This window comes from Moschus berezovskii, chromosome 9 (assembly GCF_049115385.1).
Source record: "Moschus berezovskii isolate FMDL1 chromosome 9, NW_MosBer_1.0, whole genome shotgun sequence".
In the NCBI taxonomy this organism is placed as follows: domain Eukaryota; kingdom Metazoa; phylum Chordata; class Mammalia; order Artiodactyla; family Moschidae; genus Moschus; species Moschus berezovskii.
In genome coordinates, this window is record NC_142468.1 from 42,442,697 (window position 1) to 42,465,212 (window position 22,516).

General features: G+C 38.1%; 1 protein-coding gene across 1 annotated transcript in view; it reads right to left on the reverse strand.

The window, feature by feature from the left end:
* Positions 1 to 12,906: 12,906 nt before the first annotated feature.
* Positions 12,907 to 22,516, reverse strand: part of CEP152 (centrosomal protein 152) — a 106,243-nt gene continuing 96,633 nt past the window's right edge. The window contains exons 26-28 of the mRNA XM_055436655.2: positions 17,383 to 17,539; positions 16,783 to 16,886; positions 12,907 to 14,253 (exon numbers count right to left, since the gene is read on the reverse strand). Of these exons, the coding sequence (XP_055292630.2) occupies positions 13,226 to 14,253; positions 16,783 to 16,886; positions 17,383 to 17,539 (1,289 nt within the window). The 3' untranslated portion in view covers positions 12,907 to 13,225. The remainder of the gene's footprint in view (positions 14,254 to 16,782; positions 16,887 to 17,382; positions 17,540 to 22,516) is intronic.

The following is a 22,516-nucleotide window of genomic DNA, read 5'->3' on the forward strand; positions in this document are numbered from 1 at the left end:
AATAAACAAATGGGACCTAATTAACCTTAAAAACTTCTGCACAACGAAGGAAACTATAAGCAAGGTGAAAAGACAGCCTTCAGAATGGGAGAAAATAATAGCAAACGAAACAACTGACAAAGAATTAATCTCCAAAATATACAAGCAGCTCCTGCAGCTCAATTCCAGAAAAATAAAAGACCCAATCAAAAAGTGGGCCAAAGAACTAAACAGACATTTCTCCAAAGAAGACATACAGATGGCTAACAAACACATGAAAAGATGCTCAACATCACTCATTATCAGAGAAATGCAAATCAAAACCACAACGAGGTACCATTTCACGCCAGTCAGAATGGATGCTATCCAAAAGTCTACACGCAATAAATGTTGGAGAGGGTGTGGAGAAAAGGGAACCCTCTTACACTGTTGGTGGGAATGCAAACTAGTACAACCACTATGGAGAACAGTGTGGAGATTCCTCAAAAAACTGGAAATAGAGCTGCCATATGACCCAGCAATCCCACTGCTGGGCATACACACTGAGGAAACCAGAATCAAGAGACACATGTACTCCAATGTTCATTGCAGCACTGTTTATAATAGCCAGGACATGGAATGTCCATCTGCAGACGAATGGATAAGAAAGCTTTGGTACATATACACAATGGAATATTACTCAGCCATTAAAAAGAATACATTTGAATCAGTTCTAATGAGGTGGATGAAACTGGAGCATATTTTACAGAGCGAAGTAAGCCAGAAGTAAGCCAGAAAGAAAAACACCAATACAGTATACTAACACATATATATGGAATTTAGAAAGATGGTAACAATAACCCTGTATACAAGACAGCAAAAGAGACACAGGTGTATAGAACAATCTTTTGGACTCTGTGGGAGAGGGCGAGGGCAGGATGATATGGGAGAATGGCATTGAAACATGCAAAATATCATATGTGAAATTAATTGCCAGTCCAGGTTTGATGCATGATACAGGGTGCTCAGGGATGACCCTGAGGGATGGGATGGGGAGGGAGGAGGGAGGGAGGTTCAGGATGGGGAGCACATGTACAACCATGGCTGATTCATGTCAATGTACAGCAAAAACCACTACAATATTGTAAAGTAATTAGACTCCAATTAAAATTAATTAATTAATTATCAAAATAAAAAAAAACTTAGAGGCTTTTGCACAGTAAAAGAAAACAAACCAAAACAAAAAATCCTATAGAATTGGAGAAAATATTTGCAAATGATAGAACATATGATACAAATAATATCCAAAACACATAAACAGTTCATACCATTCAATACGAAAAACAATTGAGTCAAAAATGGACAGAAGACCTGAACAGACATTTTTCCAAAGCAGATATACAGATGACCAAGAGGTACATGGAAAGATGCTTCAACATCACTAATTATTTAGAGAAATGGAAATCAAAACCACAGTGAGGCATCACCTCACACCTGTCAGAATGGCTGTTGTGAATAAGCCTACAAAAAAGAAATGTTGGATACAATGTGGAGAAAAGAGAACCCTTGTACACTGTTGGTGAGAATGTAAATTAGTGCAGCTTCTATGGAAAAAAGTACGAGGTTTCCTTTAAAAACTAAAAATAACTCTACCTTATAATCCAGCAATTCCATTCCTAGGCATATATCTGGTGGAAAAAACAAAAACACTAATTCAAAAAGATACATGCACCCCAGTGTTCACAACAGCACTATTCACAATAGCCAAGACGTGGAAGGAACCCAAATGCCCATCAAAAGACAACTGGCTTAAAATAATGTGATGTGTACATAAATGGAATATTACACAGCTATAAAAAAAAAGAATGAAATGCTGTCATTTGCACCAATGTGGCTGGACCTAGAGATTATGCTTAGTGAAATAAATCAGAGAAAGACAAAGAGTGTACAATAACACTTGTATGTGGAATCTAAAAAATAATAACAATGAATGTACATACAAAACAGAAATAGAATAAATTTATGGTTACCAAAATGGGGGATGGGAGGGAAAATTAGGGGTATGGGATTAATGGATATAAACTATTACACGTAAAACAGATAAGCAACAAAGATGTATAGCACAGGAAATAATACCCAGTATCTTGTAATAACCTATAATGGAATACAATCTTAGTTTTCTGAATGTTGAGCTTTAAGCCAACTTTTTCATTCTCCACTTTCACTTTCCTCAAGAGGCTTTTTAGTTTTTCTTCGCATTCTGCCATAAGGGTGGTGTCATCTGCATATCTGAGGTTATTGATATTTCTCCCAGCAATCTTGATTCCAGCTTGTGCTTCATCAAGTCCAGTGTTTCTCATGATGTACTCTGCATATAAGTTAAATAAGCAGGGTGACAATTTACAGCCTTGACGTACTCCTTTTCCTATTTGGAACCAGTCTGTTGTTCCATGTCCAGTTCTAACTGTTGCTTCCTGACCTGCCTATAGGTTTCTCAAGAGGCAGGTCAGGTGATCTGGTATTACAATCTCTTTCAGAATTTTCCCACAGTTTATTGTGATCCACACAGTCAAAGGCTTTGGCGTAGTCAATAAAGCAGAAATAGATGTTTTTCTGGAACTCTTTTGCTCTTTTCATGATCCAGCGGATGTTGGCAATTTGATCTCTGGTTCCTCTGCCTTTTCTAAAACCAGCTTGAACATGTGCAAGTTCACAGTTCACGTATTTCTGAAGCCTGGCTTGGAGAATTTTGAGCATGACTTTACTAGCGTGTGAGATATTTGCAATATCTTTGTTCTTAGGAGATGAATGCTGAAGTACTTAAGAATAAATTGCCATGGGGTCTGCAACTAACTTTCATGGTTAACGGAAAAAATTACATATTACATACATGTGTATGTATATTTATGTATATTTACAAATATAAAGCAAATTAGAAATTTAACAGTTGGTAAATCTACACAGGTGTTTATTTTCTACAGATTGTGAAGTTTTTCAAGATAAAATACTGGAAAAAATACAGAAAAAATAAGTAGTTTGACATTGAACACACATACCTAATAAATAAAAATAAGAGAGCTACTGGTAGAGCGAAGAGGTCAGCAACTCCTTTCCTCCCACCCAAATAACCGTAACACTGGAAAAAATACTCAAAAACAACCATTTCAGGGCTGGGGAAATAAAGCAAAGGGAAATCAGTTGAGAAGCTACTGAGCTGCGGAAGAGCATCCTTACCTGGGCTACTCCCATTTTCCTCTGGAGCTGATGGGTGAGGAAGAGCTAAGAGGGCAGGGATGGCAGTGAAAGCCAACACCTTCGTGGAAGAGTGAGAGGAGCTGATCTGGAGTGAAAGGCCAAGAGTCCACACCCAGGGGTAACTGTTAGTGAAAACAGCAAAGTTAGAGGGACAAAAACAAGCAAAGTCTGCGGTTCTTCTTTTGAATAGCAGGTGAAACCTGTGTAGAGAAACCTAACATAGCCAAAGATCTCCACATATTGCCTGAACTTTGAATACATGCTCCACACACCCACAGATAAGTCAGCCAAGGGTGGAAGATCTACTGACTCAAGGTTTTTGAGCACTGTCTCTTACAACCTACTAAACTGCATAGATGAAGAGGTATCCCTTAAAAAAAAAGAGGCTTAAAAACTAAAAACTCAAATTAAAACAAACTGAGCAAAAAAATCAGCAGACACATAACACAGGGGAAAGATTTTTCAGATTAAGTCCAGGCAAATTACAAAGCTAACAAAACAGCAACAACAACCAAATGACAGCAACAACTCTCGAACAAATGTCAAACCCAGACTTGATACGTTACATAAAACCTTTATTTTACAGAAAATTTATGATGTAAGAAATAGAAGTGTGACCAATACTCAAGACAAAAAGCTTTCAAAAGAAACTGTGTGTGCGCTCAGATGTTGAATTTAATAAAGACTACAAACTCACAGAAAGACAAAGATTGCATCAATCTCCTTATATATCTAAAATAGTTCAACTCATAGAAACAGAATAGAATGGTGGTTTCTAGGAGGAGGAGGAGGAAATTGGAGCTGGGTTAAAAGGATATACAATTTTAGTTATGCAAGATGAATTCATTCTAGAAATCTGCTGTACAATATTGTGCCTATAGTTAACAATATTGTATTCTGCAATTAAAATTCTGTTTAAAAAGTAAACCTCATTTAAATATTCATACCACAATAATAATAATAATAAAAGACTACAAGACAGCTATTGTAAATTTTTTTTAAAGGATATAATGATTAAAGAGTTAAAGGAAATCATGCTGCTGGTGCTGCTGTGTCCGACTCTGTGCGACCCCATAGACGGCAGCCCACCAGGCCCCCCCATCCCTGGGATTCTCCAGGCAAGAACACTGGAGTGGGTTGCCATGACAATGACTCAAAAAGGGAATCTTAAATAGCAATTATAAAAAAGAATTGTGCAAATTCTAGAATCAAAAGGCAAATAACTAAAATGAAAATGCCTGGATAGGTTCAACAGGAAAATTGAGATGGCAGAAAAATCAACAGACTTGAAGACAGATGAATAAGAATTATCCAATTTGAAAAACAAGATATTAAGACAGAAGAAAAATTTACAGATCCTGAGACCTGTGGCACAACAGCAAGTGTATCACTATGCATGAGATCCTCAGAAGGAAGGAAGAACAAAAAACAGGGCAGAAAAAAAAATAATGGAAAATGGCCAAAAAAACTCCTGAGTCCTAAAAATATTAATCTATTAATCTACAAAGCTGAGAAGCTCAACAAATCTTAAATAGGATAAGCACAAACAAATGTACACCCAAACAAACCATGCTCAGATGGATGAAAGTCAAAGGAAAAATTTTAAAAGCAGTAGGAAAAAAAACCAAATCACTGCAGACAGAAGAACAATACTATTCACAGCTAACTTTTCATCAAATATATGGTGGCCATAACGCAGCAGAATGAGATAATCAAATGGCCAGGGGTGAGGAGGTGGGGGAATGCCAACAGAGAATTCTAAATCCATCAAATGCTATCATTCAAAAATGAATTTGAAATATACTACAAAATGAAAACTGAAGAGAATTTGTTGCTGGCGTATTTGCTTTGCAGAAAATCCTTCAGATGACAGGAAAGGAAAACAGACTTTGTAACTTGAAGCCATGGGGGAAAACTAAGAGCAGCAGAAACGGTAAATATGTGGGAAATATAAAGGAATACACACACACACACATACCTTCTTTTTCTTTTAAATTCTACAGAAGACATCATACAAAGCAATAATTATAATGACAATGTTGTCACATATATATAATATGTACAGATGTAATATACACAACAATTAATAGCACAAAGAAAGGGGAAGGAAATAAAGTCATATTAGAACAAACCTACTATATCAGACGTCAGTCAATTTTAATCTGAACGAGCCTGTAATATTCTATTGTAATACCTAGAATAACCACTTAGAAAATAACTTCAGTTCAGTTCAGGTGCTCAGTCATGACCAACTCTTTGCGACCCCATGGACTGCAGCATGCCAGGCATCTCTATCCATCACCAACTTCCAGAGTTTACTCAAACTCATGTCCATTGAGTTGGTGATGCCATCCAATCATCTCATCCTCTCTCATCCCATTCTCCTCCCACCTTCAGTCTTTCTCAGCATCAGGGTCTTTTCAAATGAGTCAGTTTTTCCCATCAGGTGGCCAAGTATTGGGAGTTTCAGCTTCAACATCAGTCCTTCCAGTGAATATTCAGGACTGGTCTCCTTTAGGATGGCCTGGTTGGATCTCCTTGCAATCAAAGGGACTCTCAAGAGTCTTCTCCAATACCACAGTTCAAAAGCATCAATTCTTCGGTGCTCAAATTTCTTTACAGTCCAACTCTCACATCCATACATGACTACTGGAGAAACAGTACCCTTGACTAGATGGACCTTTGTTGGCAAAGTAATGTCTCTGCTTTTTAATATGCTATCTAGGTTGGTCACAACTTTTCTTCCAAGGAGCAAGCGTCTTTTAAATTCGTGGCTTTAGTCACCATCTGCAGTGAGTTTGGAGCCCAAGAAAATAAAGTTTGCCACTATTTCCACCATTTCCCCATCTGCTTGCCATGAAGTGATGGGACCGGATGCCATGATCTTAGTTTTCTGAATGTTGAGTTTTAAGCCAGTTTTTTCACTCTCCTCTTTCACTTTCATCAAGAAGCTTTTTAGTTTTTCTTCGCTTTCTGCCATAGGGTGGTGTCATCTGCATATCTGAAGTTATTGATATTTCTCCCAGCAATTTTGATTCCAGCTCATGCTTCATCAAGTCCAGTGTTTCTCATGATGTACTCTGCATAGGAGTTAAATAAGCAGGATGACAATATACAGCCTTGATGTACTCTTTTCCCTATTTTGAACCAGTCTGTGTTTCCATGTTCAGTTCCAGCTGTTGCTCCCTGATCTGTATACAGATTTTTCAAGAGGCAGGTCAGGTGGTCTGGTATTTCCATCTCTTTCAGAATTCTCCACAGTTTGTTGTGATCCACACAGTCAAAGGCTTTCTCATAGTCAATCAAGCAGAAATAGATGTTTTTTGGGAACTCTCTTGCTTTATTGATGATACAACAGATATTGGCAATTTGATCTCTGGTACCTCTGCCATTTTAAAATCCAGCTTGAACAACTGGAAGTTCACGGTTCACATACTGTTGAAGCCTGGCTTGGAGAATTTTGAGCATTACTTTATAGCATGTGAGATGAGTGCAATTGTGCAGGAGTTTGAGCATTCTTTGGCATTGCTTTACTTTAGGATTGGAATGAAAACAGACCTTTTCCAGTCCTGTGGCCACTGCTGAGTTTTTCCAAATTTTGCTGGCATATTGAGTGCAGCACTTTTGCAGCATCATCTTTTAGGATTTGAAATAGCTCAACTGGAATTCCATCACCTCCACTAGCTTTATTTGTAGAATGCTTTCCAAGGCCCACTTGACTTCACATTCCACAATGGCTCTAGATGAGTGATCACACCATCATGATTATCTGAATCATGAAGATATTTTTGGTATAGTTCTCCTGTGTATTCTTGCCACCAATTCTTAATATCTTCTGCTTTTGTTAGGTCCATACCATTTCTGTCCTTTATTGTGTCCATTTTTGCATGAAATGTTCCTTTCGTATCTCTAATTTTCTTGAGGAGATCTCTAGTCTTTCCCATTCTGTTGTTTTCCTCTATTTCTTCACACTGATCACTGAGGAAGGCTCTCTTATCTCTCCTTGCTATTCTTTGGAATTCTGCACTCAAATAGGTATATCTTTCATTTTCTCCTTTGCTTTTCAGTTGTCTTTCTTTCACAGATATTTGTAAGGTCTCCTCAGACAGCCATTTTGCTTTCTTGCATTTCTTTTTCTTGGGGATGATCTTGATCCCTGTTTCCTTTACAATGTCATGAACCTCCGTCCATAGTTCTTCAGGCACTCTGTCAGATCTAATCCCTTGAATCTATTTGTCACTTCCACTGTATAGTCGTAAGGGATTTAATTTAGGTCATACCTGAATGGTCTAGTGCTTTTCCTTACTTTCTTCAACTCAATTCTGAATTTGGCAATAAGGAGTTCATGATCTGAGCCAGTCACCTCCGGGTCTTGTTTCTGCTGACTGTATAGAGCTTCTCCATCTTTGGCTGCAAAAAATATAATCACTCTGTTTTCTGTGTTGACCATCTGGTGATGCCCATGTGTAGACTCTACACATGGACAGCAAAGAGGGTGTTTGCTATGGCCAGTACATTCTCTTGGCCTAACTCTATTAGCTTTTGCCCTGCTTCATTCTGTACTCCAAGGCTGAATTTGACTGTTAATCCAGGTGTTTCTTGACCTCCTACTTTTGCATTCCAGCCCCCTATAATGAAAAGCACATCTTTTTTTGGTGTTAGTTCTAGAAGGTCTTGTAGGTCTTCATAGAACTTTTCAACTTCAGCTTCTTCAGCATTACTGGTCAGGGCATAGACTTCGATTGTTGTGATATTGAATGCTTTGCCTTGGAAATGAACAGAGGTCATTTTGTCGTTTTTGAGATTGCATCCAAGTACTGCATTTTGGACTCTTTTGTTGATTGCGAGGGCTACTCCATTTCTTCTAAGGGATTCCTGCCCACAGTAGTAGATATAATGGTCTACTAAGTTAAATTCACCCATTCTAGTCCATTTTAGTTCGCTGATTCCTAAAATGTCAATGTTCACTCTTGTCATCTCCTGTTTGACCACTTCAAATATGTCTTGATTCATGGACCTAACATTCCAGGTACCTGTGTAATGTTGCTCTTCACTGCATTGGACCTTGCTTCCATTAACAGTCACATCCACAACTGGGTGTTGTTTTTGTTTTGGCTCCACATCAACATTCTTTCTGGAGTTATTCTCCACTGATTTCCAGTAGCATCTTGGGCCCCTACCGACTGGGGGAGTTCATCTTTCAGTGTCCTACCTTTTTGCCTTTGCATAGTGTTCATGGAATTCTCATGGCAAGAATACTGAAATGGTTTGCCATTCCCTTCTCTAGTCAACAATTCATCAGAAAATAACTTTAAAAATAGTAAAACAAACAAACAAAAAAAACCTCAAAATCAATTAAAATGATACTCTAAATAGGAAAAGGAGTATGTCAAGGCTGTATATTGCTACCCTGCTTATTTAACTTATATGCAGAGTACATCATGAGAAATGATGGGCTTGAGGAAGCACAAGCTGGAATCAAGATTGCCAGGCGAAATATCAATAACCTTAGACACACAGATGACATCACCCTTACAGCAGAAAGTGAAGAGGAACTGAAGAGCCTCTTGATGAAAGTTAAATAGAAAAAGCTTGTTTCAAACTCAACATTCAAAAAACAAAGATGATGGCCTCCAATCCCATCACTTCATGCAAATAGATAAGGAAATAATGGAAACACTGACAGACTTTATTTTCTTTGGCTCCAAAATCACTGCAGATGGTGACTCCAGCCATGAAATTAAACGACCCTTGCTCTTTGGAAGAAAAGCTATGACAAACTAGACAGCATATTAAAAAGCAGAGACATTACCTTGCTGACTGAGGTCCATCTACGCAAAAGTATGGTTTTTCCAGTAGTCATGTATGGATGTGAGAGCTAGACTATAAAGAAAGCTAAGTACTAAAGAACTGATGCTTCTGAACTGTGATATTGGAGAAGACTCTGGAGAGTTCCTTGGACTGCAAGGAAATCCAACCAGTCCATCTTAAAGGAAATCAGCCCTGAATATTCATTGGAAGGACTGGTGCTGAAGCTGTAACTCCAATACCTTGGCCACCTGATGTGATGAACTGAGTCACTAAAAAAGACCCCAATGCTGGGAAAGATTGAGGGTAGGAGGAGAAGGGGATGACAGACGATGAAATGGTTGGATGGCATCACCGACTCAATGAACACGAGTTGGACCAAGCTTCAGGAGTTGGAGATAGACTGGGAAGCCTGGAGTGCGGCAGTCCATGGGGTCACAAAGAGTCAGACACAAGTGAGCACCTGAAGTGAAGCAAGCAACTTAGTAACAAAAAAAGCATAAGATATGGAAAAAACAGACGTATATCACAGGAGAGAAACAGAGAAAGTGAGTAATAGAGAAAGCCAAAAGTAAAATGGCAAATGTAGTAAGTCCAATCATAATTTTATTAAACAGACTAAAAATCTCCAATCCGAAAGCAAATAGTGACTGCGTAAAAAAGCAAAATCCAACAATGTGCTGTCTTTCAGAGACCCATTTGAAATCAAAAGACATAAATAGGTTAAAAAAGAAAGGACAAAAAAGATATTGTATTGCATGCAAACAATAATCATAAGAGAGCTGGAATGGCTGTAGTAATACCTTAAAAATGAACTCTTAAGAAATATTACTAGATAAAAAGATTTTATAATGATAAAAGGTCTGTATCTTTTATGTAGAAAATATATTAAGATATATGTACCTAAAACCAGTTCAGAATACATGAACAACATGATTCACAGCTAACTTTTCAGCAAACATATGGTGGCCATTTAGGCAGTGGAATGACATAATCAAAGGGCCTGGGTCAGGGGTGGGAAAATGCCAACAGAGAATTCAAAATCCATCAAATGCTATCCTTCTAAAATGAATTTGAAATACAATACAAAATAAAAACTGGATAGAGAATTGTTGGCATACTTGTCTCACTGATAGAAGCAAGTATCAGAGGATCAAAAGGAGAAATAGACAAATTAACAATTACAGCTGAAAATGTCCCAGTATTAATAACTAACAGAACAAGTAGACCAAAAATCTGCAAGGCTATAGCAGATCTGAACAATACTATCAACCAACTTGACCTAACATATTTTTTAACACTTTACCAAATGAGAGGAGAATATGCATTCTTTTCAGATGCATCTGAAACACTCTCCAGGGTAGGTCATATGCTAGGTCCAAAAGATAAACCTCAAATATAAGTGATACATTTCCAAATTGGTCCAAAAAGAAATCACAGGGGCAACTAGAAAACATTTTGAACTAAATGAAAACAAAAACACAACATTTCAAAATTTATAAGTATGCCTTATACAGTGCTTAGAGGGAAATTCAGAAGTACCTATATTAGAAAAGAAAGGTTTTATTTTGCTAAGTTGTCCAATTTGTTCATGTGAAGTTGCTTGTCATATTCTTATAATCATTCTAATTTCTGAAGGGTTGGTAATTAATGTCCCTATTTCACCCAGGACTAAGGAAGAAACAGAAAATCTAAAGCTCTATAATAATAAAAAAGAGAATCATTACTTAAAAATCTGCCCTCCCTTCCTACCACATACACAAAAAGCCCAAGCTAGATGGCTTTACCCAGTAAATTCTATCCAACAATGAATAAATTACAGCAATTCTACACAAATTCTTTCATAAAATAGAGGCAGGGGAACTTTTCAACTTATTCTACAGGACCAGTATTACGTTTTCATCAAAGCAAGACAGGTATGACAAGAAAACTAGAGATCAGTATCCCCTGAGAGCATGAACATCAAAGTCTCTAACATGATGTTAACAAATGAAACTCAGAAACATATAAAAAGATTAAAACCATGATGAAGTGAGATCTTTGTGACAATGACATTTATGGCGCTCCTCCCTTCTCTTTGTTCTGACATCACCCTTCAGACAGATTTAAACTGTGGTAGTTTGGCTGTGCCATCCCTTCATGTATACACTAACCAATGTATACCTTTCTTGGTGGTTATGTGCAAGGTGTATGAAATAAAGTAACCTAATCCTCTTGACGGAGAAGGCAATGGCAAGCCACTCCAGTACTCTTGCCTAGAAAATCCCATGGACGGAGGATCCTGGTAGGCTGCAGTCCATGGGGTCGCTACGAGTCAGACATGACTGAGCGACTTCACTTTCACACATTGGAGAAGGAAATGGCAACCCACTCCAGTGTTCTTGCCTGGAGAATCCCAGGGACGGCGGAGCCTGGTGGGCTGTCGTCATTGGGGTCACACAGAGTCGGACACGACTGAAGTGACTTAGCAGCAGCAGCAGCAATCCTCTTGAGATTATGGATACCAAAAAGAGATTAAGGACGCCACAAAAGGAGCAAGAAGATTTCCACTTTTAGCCTTGAAGCTAAGGGTTAAAATAGGATTTAAAACAAACACACAAAGATGAAAAATTAGGAAAGCAATGGGCTTGATTCTCAGTATGGTAATATCCAGGACTCAAAATAATCAAGAACCAACCAGATCCATGTGGAAGATAAATTTAGCTGGTTTAGTTTTCCTAGAGTGAGAAATTACACCCTAATTGTTGGAGAAAAGGCACTGTATCTTCTGAAAGACAAATAAGATTTTGAAGAGATGTCAGTGTGTTCCTTTCTCCAGCTTCATGTCAACTCAAGCACTGAAATCAGTGCTAATATTTAGGTTTATCTATATCTGGTCACCAGTTGACAGAACTTTCCAACTCCTAGAAGCTCACTTCTAGGTTCTTGCTTTTAGAGATGGTTATCAGCAGGAGGATGATGCACCTTGCCACCCATCCAACCATCATGGAAGTTAGCCTGGTGGACATATCAGTTTGTTAGTATCCATCGCTCAGTTCACGTCTATCTCTGCAACCCCAAAGACTATAGCGCCCCAGGCTCCTCTGTCCATGGGATTTCCCAGGTAAGAATACCGGAGTGGACTGCCATTGCCTCCTCCAGGGAATCTTCCCGAACCAGGGATTGATGGCAGGCAAATTCTTTACCACTGAGCCACCTGGGAAGGAAAATATTTGGGATAAACCCACAAATGCAATCCATAATACATTTGGGGTGACAGATGAGAGAAAGGTATGGCATTTTCAGGAAGTACCTGCAAACACCTAATGCTTTAATACCCATCTCTAGGAATTCATAAAAGAAGCAACCATATTCAAGTGGTCATTCATTTTTGCATGGTTTAGAATGTACCTGTCAACCACAGCATTAATAAGTTAGCCAATTCTGCACTATAAATGAACATAAAAATCTAATAGTTTAAAATCTGGGGCTGTATGACAAAGATTATTTCCATTTTTAAAAAGTAATGCTTCAGATGAAGACTGAAACCATAAGAGAGACAAAGTCTCTGTGTGTCACAGGAGATCTGAAATAACACAAAGGCCAACTAAAAAAAATTCAAGCTAATTTTGAAATAATGAAGTGAGGATACAGGTACATAGTTTGTGGCAATGCTTGCAATACTTCATTTCTAGTAACTGAAAGCAGGATCAAAATTTTGAGCAGATATTTCCAGGTAAACTATGTGCAGAGAAAATATATAGACTCACTAAACATGGCTAACTTCAAAAATTAAATTTGGCTGATCATACATAACAAATCAAAATTGATATATTTTTCTGGATGAATTTCAAATATGCCAACATAACATTTCTACATTGTGAATTAAAAAACAATTCATAACAATTCTACAGACCATATGCAAGTTTATTTAAATAATTTAAAACTGCACAGAGAGCTAATATATAAGTATAAAAATAGATGGTTTAGCAACCAAATACAAGCACCACACAGAAGCAGACTACACACACACCACCAAAGTCTTTGGAAGATGAAGGCAACATTAATATCTCAAGTAATTTTATGGAATACTTTACTTATATGATAGTCAGATGTTACTAAAACATCTCAAAATATGCAGGGCCCACAAATATTTCAGTTTCAAGTCTTCCCTTCAGTTCTCTTGTCAATACATTAATGATTCTTCTTAAATACTGTACAACAATTAGTCTAGATTGACAAATGGGCTATCGAAGCCACTATCTTGCTGGCTAGACAGAGGAGCGATTAATTTTCTCAAAGGCAGCGGACACACGGCAGGTGGTACCGTACTGCTCAGTTTTTTGAATTCTGACTTTAATATATCAGCTTTATGATGAGGTGGGTGTCCAAGAGTCATGCTGCTCTTCCCTGGCTGGGAATACGTGATTTCTTCTGACAGGTCTGGAGCATGACCACTCTGACAAATCACGTTATTTTTCTCTGAGTCTGAAACACAGCTGGGTGCTGAAAACTGTTTGAAATTCACAGATTCAAGGAGCGAATCCAGAGTGTCTTGTGGCCCACCATGCAAAAATGACACTTCATGACTGCTGTAGGGTAGAGTGGCAGTGTTGGAGTGCCAGCCTGAAGAGTCATTCCGGTCCCCTCCATCCTTTACTGGAATTTCCTTAACACCCAAACTCGGACTTTTCTCAGATGCAGCGTTTTCACTTTCCATTAGTGGATTACATTTATATACTTTTAAACCAAGTCTTTCATTAGGACTTCGAAAAGTAATGTGTGTGGATTCAGACTCAGAAAGATCAGGGGTATATCGAGATGAAGGTTTATCTCCAAAGGTTCCAAGGAAGGGGTGTGCGTTTGAGTGCTGGACTGATTCAGAGCCAGGATCACCAAGGAGGTCTTTCTTCTTGTGCAAACCAAAGCTGCTTTCATCTTCGCAAGGCGCAAACTCAGGAGAAATACTCCTTGGCAAAATGTCTACACATTTGTGACTGCTATCCCTGAACTGAAAGTCCAGATGCGACGCTCTGGAACACTCGGGCTTTCCGTCCCCACACTCCGCATTCTCTAATCGCCTTCGTAGGTTACAGGCAGCCCTCCTCTTAGGAACTTGGTCGCACGTACTTCTGGGGATCGTTTTTAGGCTGTTTGATTTGCTTTCCGTGTGACATGGTAAATTCTGATTCACATCATTTCTTTTTGATTTTTCAACTCCAGTCAGCCTCTCTGAAGTCAGAGGCAATACTCCTATGTACAAAGGAACACAAAATCAGGGGAAAACAGAATTAGCAGAAACTTAACACTGAAAGAGGAGCGGGGAAAAACACGGTTTTATATATTTCCAAGCAATGCATATTTAATCATTGTCAAAGAAAAGACATCAATATTGGACATTTTTAAATCTTATATATATATATATGATAAAGCTGAGTAATTGTGCTGTTGAAATCTATTATTATTATCCAGCTGATCTATTATTTTACACAATAGGTGGTATAGCATTTCAACAGCCAACTGCAACATTTCCAACTTGCTCTGATGTCAAGTATGCAGTTTCTGATGAAGAAAATCTGCTAGGACTCCCCATCCCAATTCAAGACACACAAACAACACATTCTTTCAAAGCTAAAATAGTTTCTGATTTAATTAGCTAAGACACTAAATCTGATCAGAGGCAGAACTTCACAATGCATAGAATCAAAGGCATCATATGTCAGAGTCGGGTACTTTGGCCCCTAAAATCCATCTAAAGTGTTTGCAACTGCTGGGAACATTAGATCAAATCCAGAAAACTTCTCATGTTATATGCCATTGCCCCTTTATAGCCAAGGTTCACATCACCATTCCAAAATTTACACAAATAATCTTTGTACTTCTATTTGAAGAATGTTTACCAACATTCAACTCAGGAATTCCTGAACAATCTTTGCTTCTCGCTTTCCAGAAGTTCAACTGAGCTTTGGGAAAGCTTCTCATTTGTAGCTTCTTGGGAAGCTGTACCTTTTATCATTATGAACTTTCACTTTGGTCAGTTTAACGCTAACTCTCATTTATCTAATACTGTTTTTAACTCTATAATTTATCTAATATCAATCTACATTGCTTGGTATATCACTCTCTAGCCCTGTATTTTGAATTATTGATGATGGTCTTATCTGAAATAACATATGTCTAGAATTTTTAAAACTGTTTGAAAATTATGCTCTTTTATTACTGAGTTTAAGCAATTCATGTTTAGTGTGACTGCCATTTCAATCTACTATTATTTTCCATTTACCTATGCTTTCCAGATGTATTTTTCCTTTACAGATTATTAGATTGAAAACGTTTTCTTCCAAGTTTTACCCTTACTACTTTGAAAGTTATATATTCTAATTCTCTATTAGTTAGCCTTAATTATTTTTCTTTTTAAATTTATTTTTGGCTATGCTGGGTCTTCGGTGCTGTGTACAAACTTTCTGTAGCTACAGTGAGCGAGGGTTACACTCTAGTTTGGATGTGAGGACTTCTCACTGAAGAGCTTCTCTTATTGCAGAGCACAGGCTTAGGACACACAAGCTTCAGCAGTTGTGACACACAGACTCTAAAGTGCATGGACTTCATAGTTGTGGCAGGTGGGCTCAGTAGTTGCAGCTCACAGGCTCTAGAGTACATGGTCAGCAATTGTGGTGCATAGGCTTAGTTTCCCCATGTGTTAGCCTTAAATTTTTATACAAATACTTAAACTTGTATCTTTCCAGCAAGCTCCAGAGTTATAAGTATCTGTATCTTCTTGAAAATAATATAAATTTTAGCATATTGTTAGTTTCCTCTACAATATCCTCTTACATATTTATGAGGATACTGTATTTTTCTAACATTCTCACATCTGTTGTTTGTTCTATTAATTCTATTTCTGTAGGTGTAAGCTCTGTTTTCAGGACTGTTTTTGTTTTTGTTTTTGTTTGCTATGTCTTAAGTTTGGTTTCTTTTTTCATGGTGCTGCTTTCCATAAAAATATAGTAATTCCCAGTTGAATGCATATCTTTTAGATGTCCTGAGCACAGTATCTGCTGGTTGTTTAAAGGAGTTGGAAGTGGAGTGGAAAGGAATGAGCAGCCGAGTAGAAAGACCTCAATTGCTGACACTCTGGGCAAGTGAGCTCTCAGTTTCTCCTTGGTGTGTGCAGTCACCTAGATTACCGCCTTGTTCCCAGACTCTGTTTCTCTCACTCAGCTTAATACTGGGGGGTTCAGAAAGGGAAGTAAGCAGAAATAAAGGGGGTGCCCCCATCTGGTCTTGGTTGCTCTGGAATACCAATTACCCCACTGGTATCCCCTAGACTTACTACTTCTGGAATATACCACTACAATCCTGTGTGGAACAGTTTCCATATTGCTCCCACTTTTAACTGTTGTCTTCTGGGAGTTCTGAACTGAGGTTTACATCTTCAATCTTAAAACGCCTGTCTTCTTCCAGGGATTTCTCACAGCCTCTGATTTAGCAATTATAACTTTTAAAAGCTCAGTCATAATTTCTTCTTTCTCTCCTTCTAGATTGTCACTTAGAATCCTTTTTATCCTTTCGAGGGATGGAAGCAGCAAAATGAAGCTGACGGGCGAGCTCGGTCTGCCTACTTGAACTGGAAACTCTACACTGTCTTTCCAGTTTAAGTAAAATATGCATATAATCTGCTAAATTAGCTCTCACTCCTTACACTCACCACTCTCCTACTAAAAACATTAAATATCTAAAAGAAAGAGAGAAAAATCTTTCAAGTAACTCATTTTCTCATACCTGACTGTGTAGTTTTGCTCTGGGATCTATTAGAAATAGGTGTTTCCAGCAATTTTGCCATCATAGCAAGCTTGCTAGCAGCATTGATGATCTTCTTCTCAGCCCTGTGGGGAATTCAAGAATATAAAATTAATAGAGTTTAGAGGAAGAAGATGAGTTTCCTTAACCCCAGGATTTCTGTTTTCCTATATGCTCTACCACCATTAAGAGTAGCACAGACATTAAGCCTCTCTTAACCCTGCTGAAACTCCAATACTTTGGCCACCTCATGCGACGAGTTGACTCACTGGAAAAGACTCTGATGCTGGGAAAGGTTGGGGGCGGGAGGAGAAGGGGACGACAGAGAATGAGATGGCTGGATGGCATCACCGACTCTGTGGACATGAGTCTGAGTGAACTCCGGGAGTTGGTGATGGACAGGGAGGCCTGGCGTGCTGTGATTCATGGGGTCGCGGAGAGTCGGACACGACTGAGCAACTGAACTGAACTGAACTGAACCCTCATGTAGATACAATTAATTCTGTGGCTAAGGAAAATGCTTACAAAATGACAAAATGCTGTCCTGGTACTCTCAGGACACATTGTTTAGACAGAACTTACCCTTCCTCCTTCCCATCATCCTGCAAAATCTGCTGGAGGCAAATCAAATAATATTTGCGCATCTTTCGGGCGGTTTCCTGACGTTCTCGCAATACCTCTGCTTTTACCATTTCTGCAGCTCTTTCCTTACTCTCCTGAATATAACGAAGCATATCACCTGGGGGCAGGGGGAATCCCCACAAAATGCATGTTTATTGACAGTTTTTTCAAAATAAGAGAGGTAGACTTCAGACCAGTTTTCTGGGAGATGAAGTGACTGGAGACATAGCGTAAATGTTATAGCTTTCCACCATCATTAAAATGGAATATTTCGGTCACCATTTTGGTAGACGAAAAGGAGAAGTAATCTAAACGTCCACTTAGAAAGAAGACAGAACACAAATATGGTCAGAGAAACAGCATATCCCCTACGGAAACTGTCATATTTTTAAATACTGAGACAAGAAATTATCATTAACATGAGGCACAGAAATTTACACATTTCAATTACATGTCAAGTTAAGACAAGAGAAAAAAGAAATGTACTGAAAGGGTGAGGCAGCGAGGCAGAGAGAAGTAGGCACAGAGAGAAAGGAGGCGATAGAAGCTGGAGAGATTCACAGCCTTCTGTCTCCTTGTGCTCTGAAAACCCATGTTACATTATTTCTTCAATTCTTTCCATAGCACTTATGAATATCCAACTAAATATAATACTATAATCCATGAGAGGTATACAAAATGCTATTGAAGGGAGAGATTTGAGACTCACGATGCCTCCTGAAATTTACACTTAAAAATAGTTCACAGCTTTCAAGTCTTCCTTTTATCTTTAACTCATTGTGCTTTGATTGGGACTATCACACCGAAGAATTGATGCTTTTGAACTGTGGTATTAGAGAAGACTCTTGAGAATCCCTTGGACAGCAAAGAGATCCAACCAGTTCATCCTAAAGGAAATCAGTCCTGAATATCATTGGAAGGACTGATGCTGAAGCGCCAATACTTTGGCCACCTGATGCAAAGAAGTGACTCATCAGAAAAGACCCTGATGCTGGGAAAGACTGAAGGCGGGAAGAGAAGGGGATGACAGAGGATGAAATGGTTGGATGGCATCATCAATTCAATGGACATGAGTTTGAGTAAATACCAGGAGTTGGTGATGGACAGGGAAGCCTGGCGTGCTGCAGTCCATGGGGTTGCAAAGAGTCGGACACGACTGAGCGACTGAACTGAACTGAACTCAACTGAACCAGTACTTAAGATTAACATTTTGTCCTAAATCCAGGGCTATATCCTACTGGTTGAATATCACCATTCCTATTATATTAAGGAGTCTAATTCATAAAGGAACCCCATTCATTATCAGTAAGCTCTTCCTGGAAATTACACATTCTATGAAAAAATGCTAAGTGGAAGACTATTTTTCATCATTTCAAGTGGGAAAAATTTTAATGGAGTACATGTCAATATAAAATATCCAACCAATTTCTAAAATGTAATACACATAAATACACAACAAGTTCTCACATTAGGATGAAAAAGAACTCTTAAAATTTCACTTTTCAATTAATGTAATTATTAACAAAAAGTTAATTTCTTTCTAGTAACATGGACTCTGTTAGACAAGCAACAACAAAGAAGCATATTCTCGACACCAAGTGGCATTTTCAAAGCATCTACAGCATGATTCTGATGATCTACCAATTATATTTGAAATGTGAGACCTCTCCCACTCATTTTGTTCAAAATGAATGCAAGCTTTAGGAGGCAAATATACATATCTCATACATAAACACTGGTATTGTTCTGAGACATATATACTAACTATGTAATATCAGTTAAAAACTGGGAGGTTTTCTACTAGGGAAACAAACCACATAAATGTTCTGCAGGATATATTACATCACCTAGTACCACAAAGGTCTTGATAAACAAATTTACATGTATGACATAATCCATTATGGAAATAATGAGAAACCACAGAACAATTCCTAATAACATTAATTTTCTATGGTCTTTAAAAGCTTATGGAAGAAAATAATAATAATTCATTTAAAACTCATATGGCATTTTTGGGGGGACCAGTGATTTAAGTTGTAAGATTATGAAATTTTTAGTTTAATATTAGTGTCCAAGAAGAAAAATTCTGAAAGCAGTTCAAGATGGTGGTATAGGAAATCCTGAATTCACATCCTCCCATGGACATACCACATCTATAGCAACATATGGAACAACTGTCTCTGAAAATGACCTGAGAACCAGCAGAAGAGTCAGCCACAGCAAAGCAAACATATCAAGGTGAGCAGCAGAGGTAGACACACAGTCTTGTCAAAACCTTCACCTTGGACATGGCATCTCACAATCAGGAATAATTGCACAAAAACAAAGCTTCTCCCTGAGGAGCAAGGGGTTTGAACCCACATCCAATGCCCCAACTCTTAGGACCTGAACCAGAGAGATGAGCCTCCAAAACATCTGGTTTTGGAAACCAAAAAGGTTTACATCCAAGAGACACAAAGTGCTGTAGGAAACTGAGATTCCATTCTTATAGGACCCATGCAGAGACTCGCTCAAGTTGGGAACCCGGTGCAAAAACAACAGCATGATACATGCCTAGACCGTATGTGAAGGAGATGCATTTGATGATCTTAAAGCATCTGTCAGAAGGGCAGAATCTGTTAGAACTCTCCTAGGATCAGAGGTGCAAGCAGGAGCCATTTTCACACTCAACTTCTACCTTACAAGCGCTGGCCCTTACAGGCACCATTTTTGTACTCTTCCTCTGTGGTGCTACAGCCATTTGTCCCACCTCTGAATTCCCTGGTTGTTCTGACACACACAAGCCAACAGGTGTGCACAGTCCACATAGGGGACATCCCTTGAACACCTGGTCTTGGTGACTAGAAGGCTTGTGTTATTGGGCCTCACAGGAATGAAACAGCTGGAGAGACCATTCTTGGCAATCTACAACCCCCAGAGCACAGCACCCTAAACACACCCTAGTCTTCCTGTGACCACCCCGTCAAGACTGGGAGAGGTAGCTCTCCTATTTCACATAATACATAGAATTAAACACATAGAGAGTTAAGCAAAATGAAGAAACAGAAAAATGTTCCAAATAAAAGAACCAGACAAACTCCAGAAAAAAACTTTAACAAAACGGAGGTCAGTAACTTACCTGATAAAGAGTTCAAACTAATGGTCATAAAGATGCTCATCAATAAGAATGGATGAACACAGAGGGAACTTAAACAAGAAATAAACAGGAAATACAAGAAATGTTAAAGAGACTCGCTTCAGATGTACGGATATGTAAAGGCTAAAGTGAAGGGATGGATCAACATTTCATGCAAACAGAAAGCAAAAGAGAGCTGAAGTAGCTACACTTACATCAAATAAAATAGATGTTAAAACAAAGACTGTAATAAAAGACAAAGATGGACATTAGAAAATGATAAAGGGATCAACCCAAAAGAAGATATAAATAACATTTGCTAAAATTTATTCACCCAACATAGGAGCACCAAGACACATAAAACAGTATGATCAGACCTACAAGGAGAAATCAACGGTGACACAATAATAGGGGGATTCAGTATCCCACTTACATCAATGGGGAGCTCATCTAGACAGAAAATAAATAGAGAAACATTGGTGTCAAACAATACAGTAGCCTAGATGAACTTAAAAGATATGTAAAGAACATTTTACTCCAAAACAGGAGAATAGACATTTTCCTCAAGTGCACATAGAACATTCTCTAGGATATAGCACAAGTTAGGCCACCAGTCTCAATGTACTTTTAAAAAACTGAAACCATATCAAGTATCTTTTTCAATCACAATGGTATGAAATTAAAAAAGGAAACTGGAAAAAGCACGAATATGTGGAGATTAAACATCATGTTACTAAATAATCGATGAATCAAAGGAATAAAAAATAAACCTAAAGATAAATGAAAAAAGCAATAAAACATACCAAAATATACTAGATACAGCAAAAGCAGTTTTAGAAGAGAAGTTCATAGCAATACAGGCCTACCTTGGGAAACAATGTTAAACAATCTAACTTTACACCTAAAGGAACTAGAAAAAGAAGAAAAAAGAAGGGACAAAGTTAGTAGAAGGAAGAAAATAATAAAAATGAGAACAAAAATAAATTAGAGACATAAAAAAATTGAAAAATCCCATGACAAAAATGGGCAGAAGACCTAAATAAACATTTCTCCAAAGAAGACATACAGATGGTCAACAGGTACATGCAAGGATGTTCAACATCTCTAATTATTAGAGAAGTGTAAATCAAAACTACAATGAGGTATCACCTCACACCAGTGAGAAAGGCCATCATTAAACAGTTTACAAATAACAAAAGCTGGAAATGGTGTGGAAAAAGGAAACCCTCCTACATTGTTGGTGGGAATGTAAATTGGTACAGCCACTATGAAAAACATAATGGAAGTTCCTCAAAGAGCTAAAATTAGAGTTACCATACAATCCAGCAGTACCACTTCTGGGTAGATATCTAGTGAAAACTCTAATTCAAAAAGATACATGCATCCCCAATGATCATAGCAGCATTATTTACAATAGCCAAGATAGAGAAGCAAACTAAATGTCCACTGATGGATGAATGGAAAAAGAAGATGTGGTATACATATATACATACACAATGGAATACTACTCAGCCATAGAAGACAATGAAACAATGCCACTTGCAGCAACATGGATGAACCTAGAGATCATCATTCTAAGTGAAGAAAGAAAGAGAAAGACAAATACCATATGATATCACTTTGGAATCTAAAATATGATACAAATGAACTTATATGCAAATCAGAAAAGGGAATTCCCTGGCAGTCCAGTGGTTAGGACTCCACACTTTCTCTTCAGGGGGCATAGACTGGATCCCTGTCACTGAACTAAGATCCTGTAATCCACGTGGTACCACCAAAAAAAACTACCCAGAAACACATTCACAGACATAGATAACAAATTTATGGCTACCAAAGGGGAAAGGAGGTGGGGCAGGGATAAATTAGGAGTTTGGGATTAGCAGACACAGACTAATATATAAAGAAGAGATAAATAACAAAGTCCTACTGTATTATCAGAGGGAACTATATTCAATATCCTATAATAAACAATAATGGAAA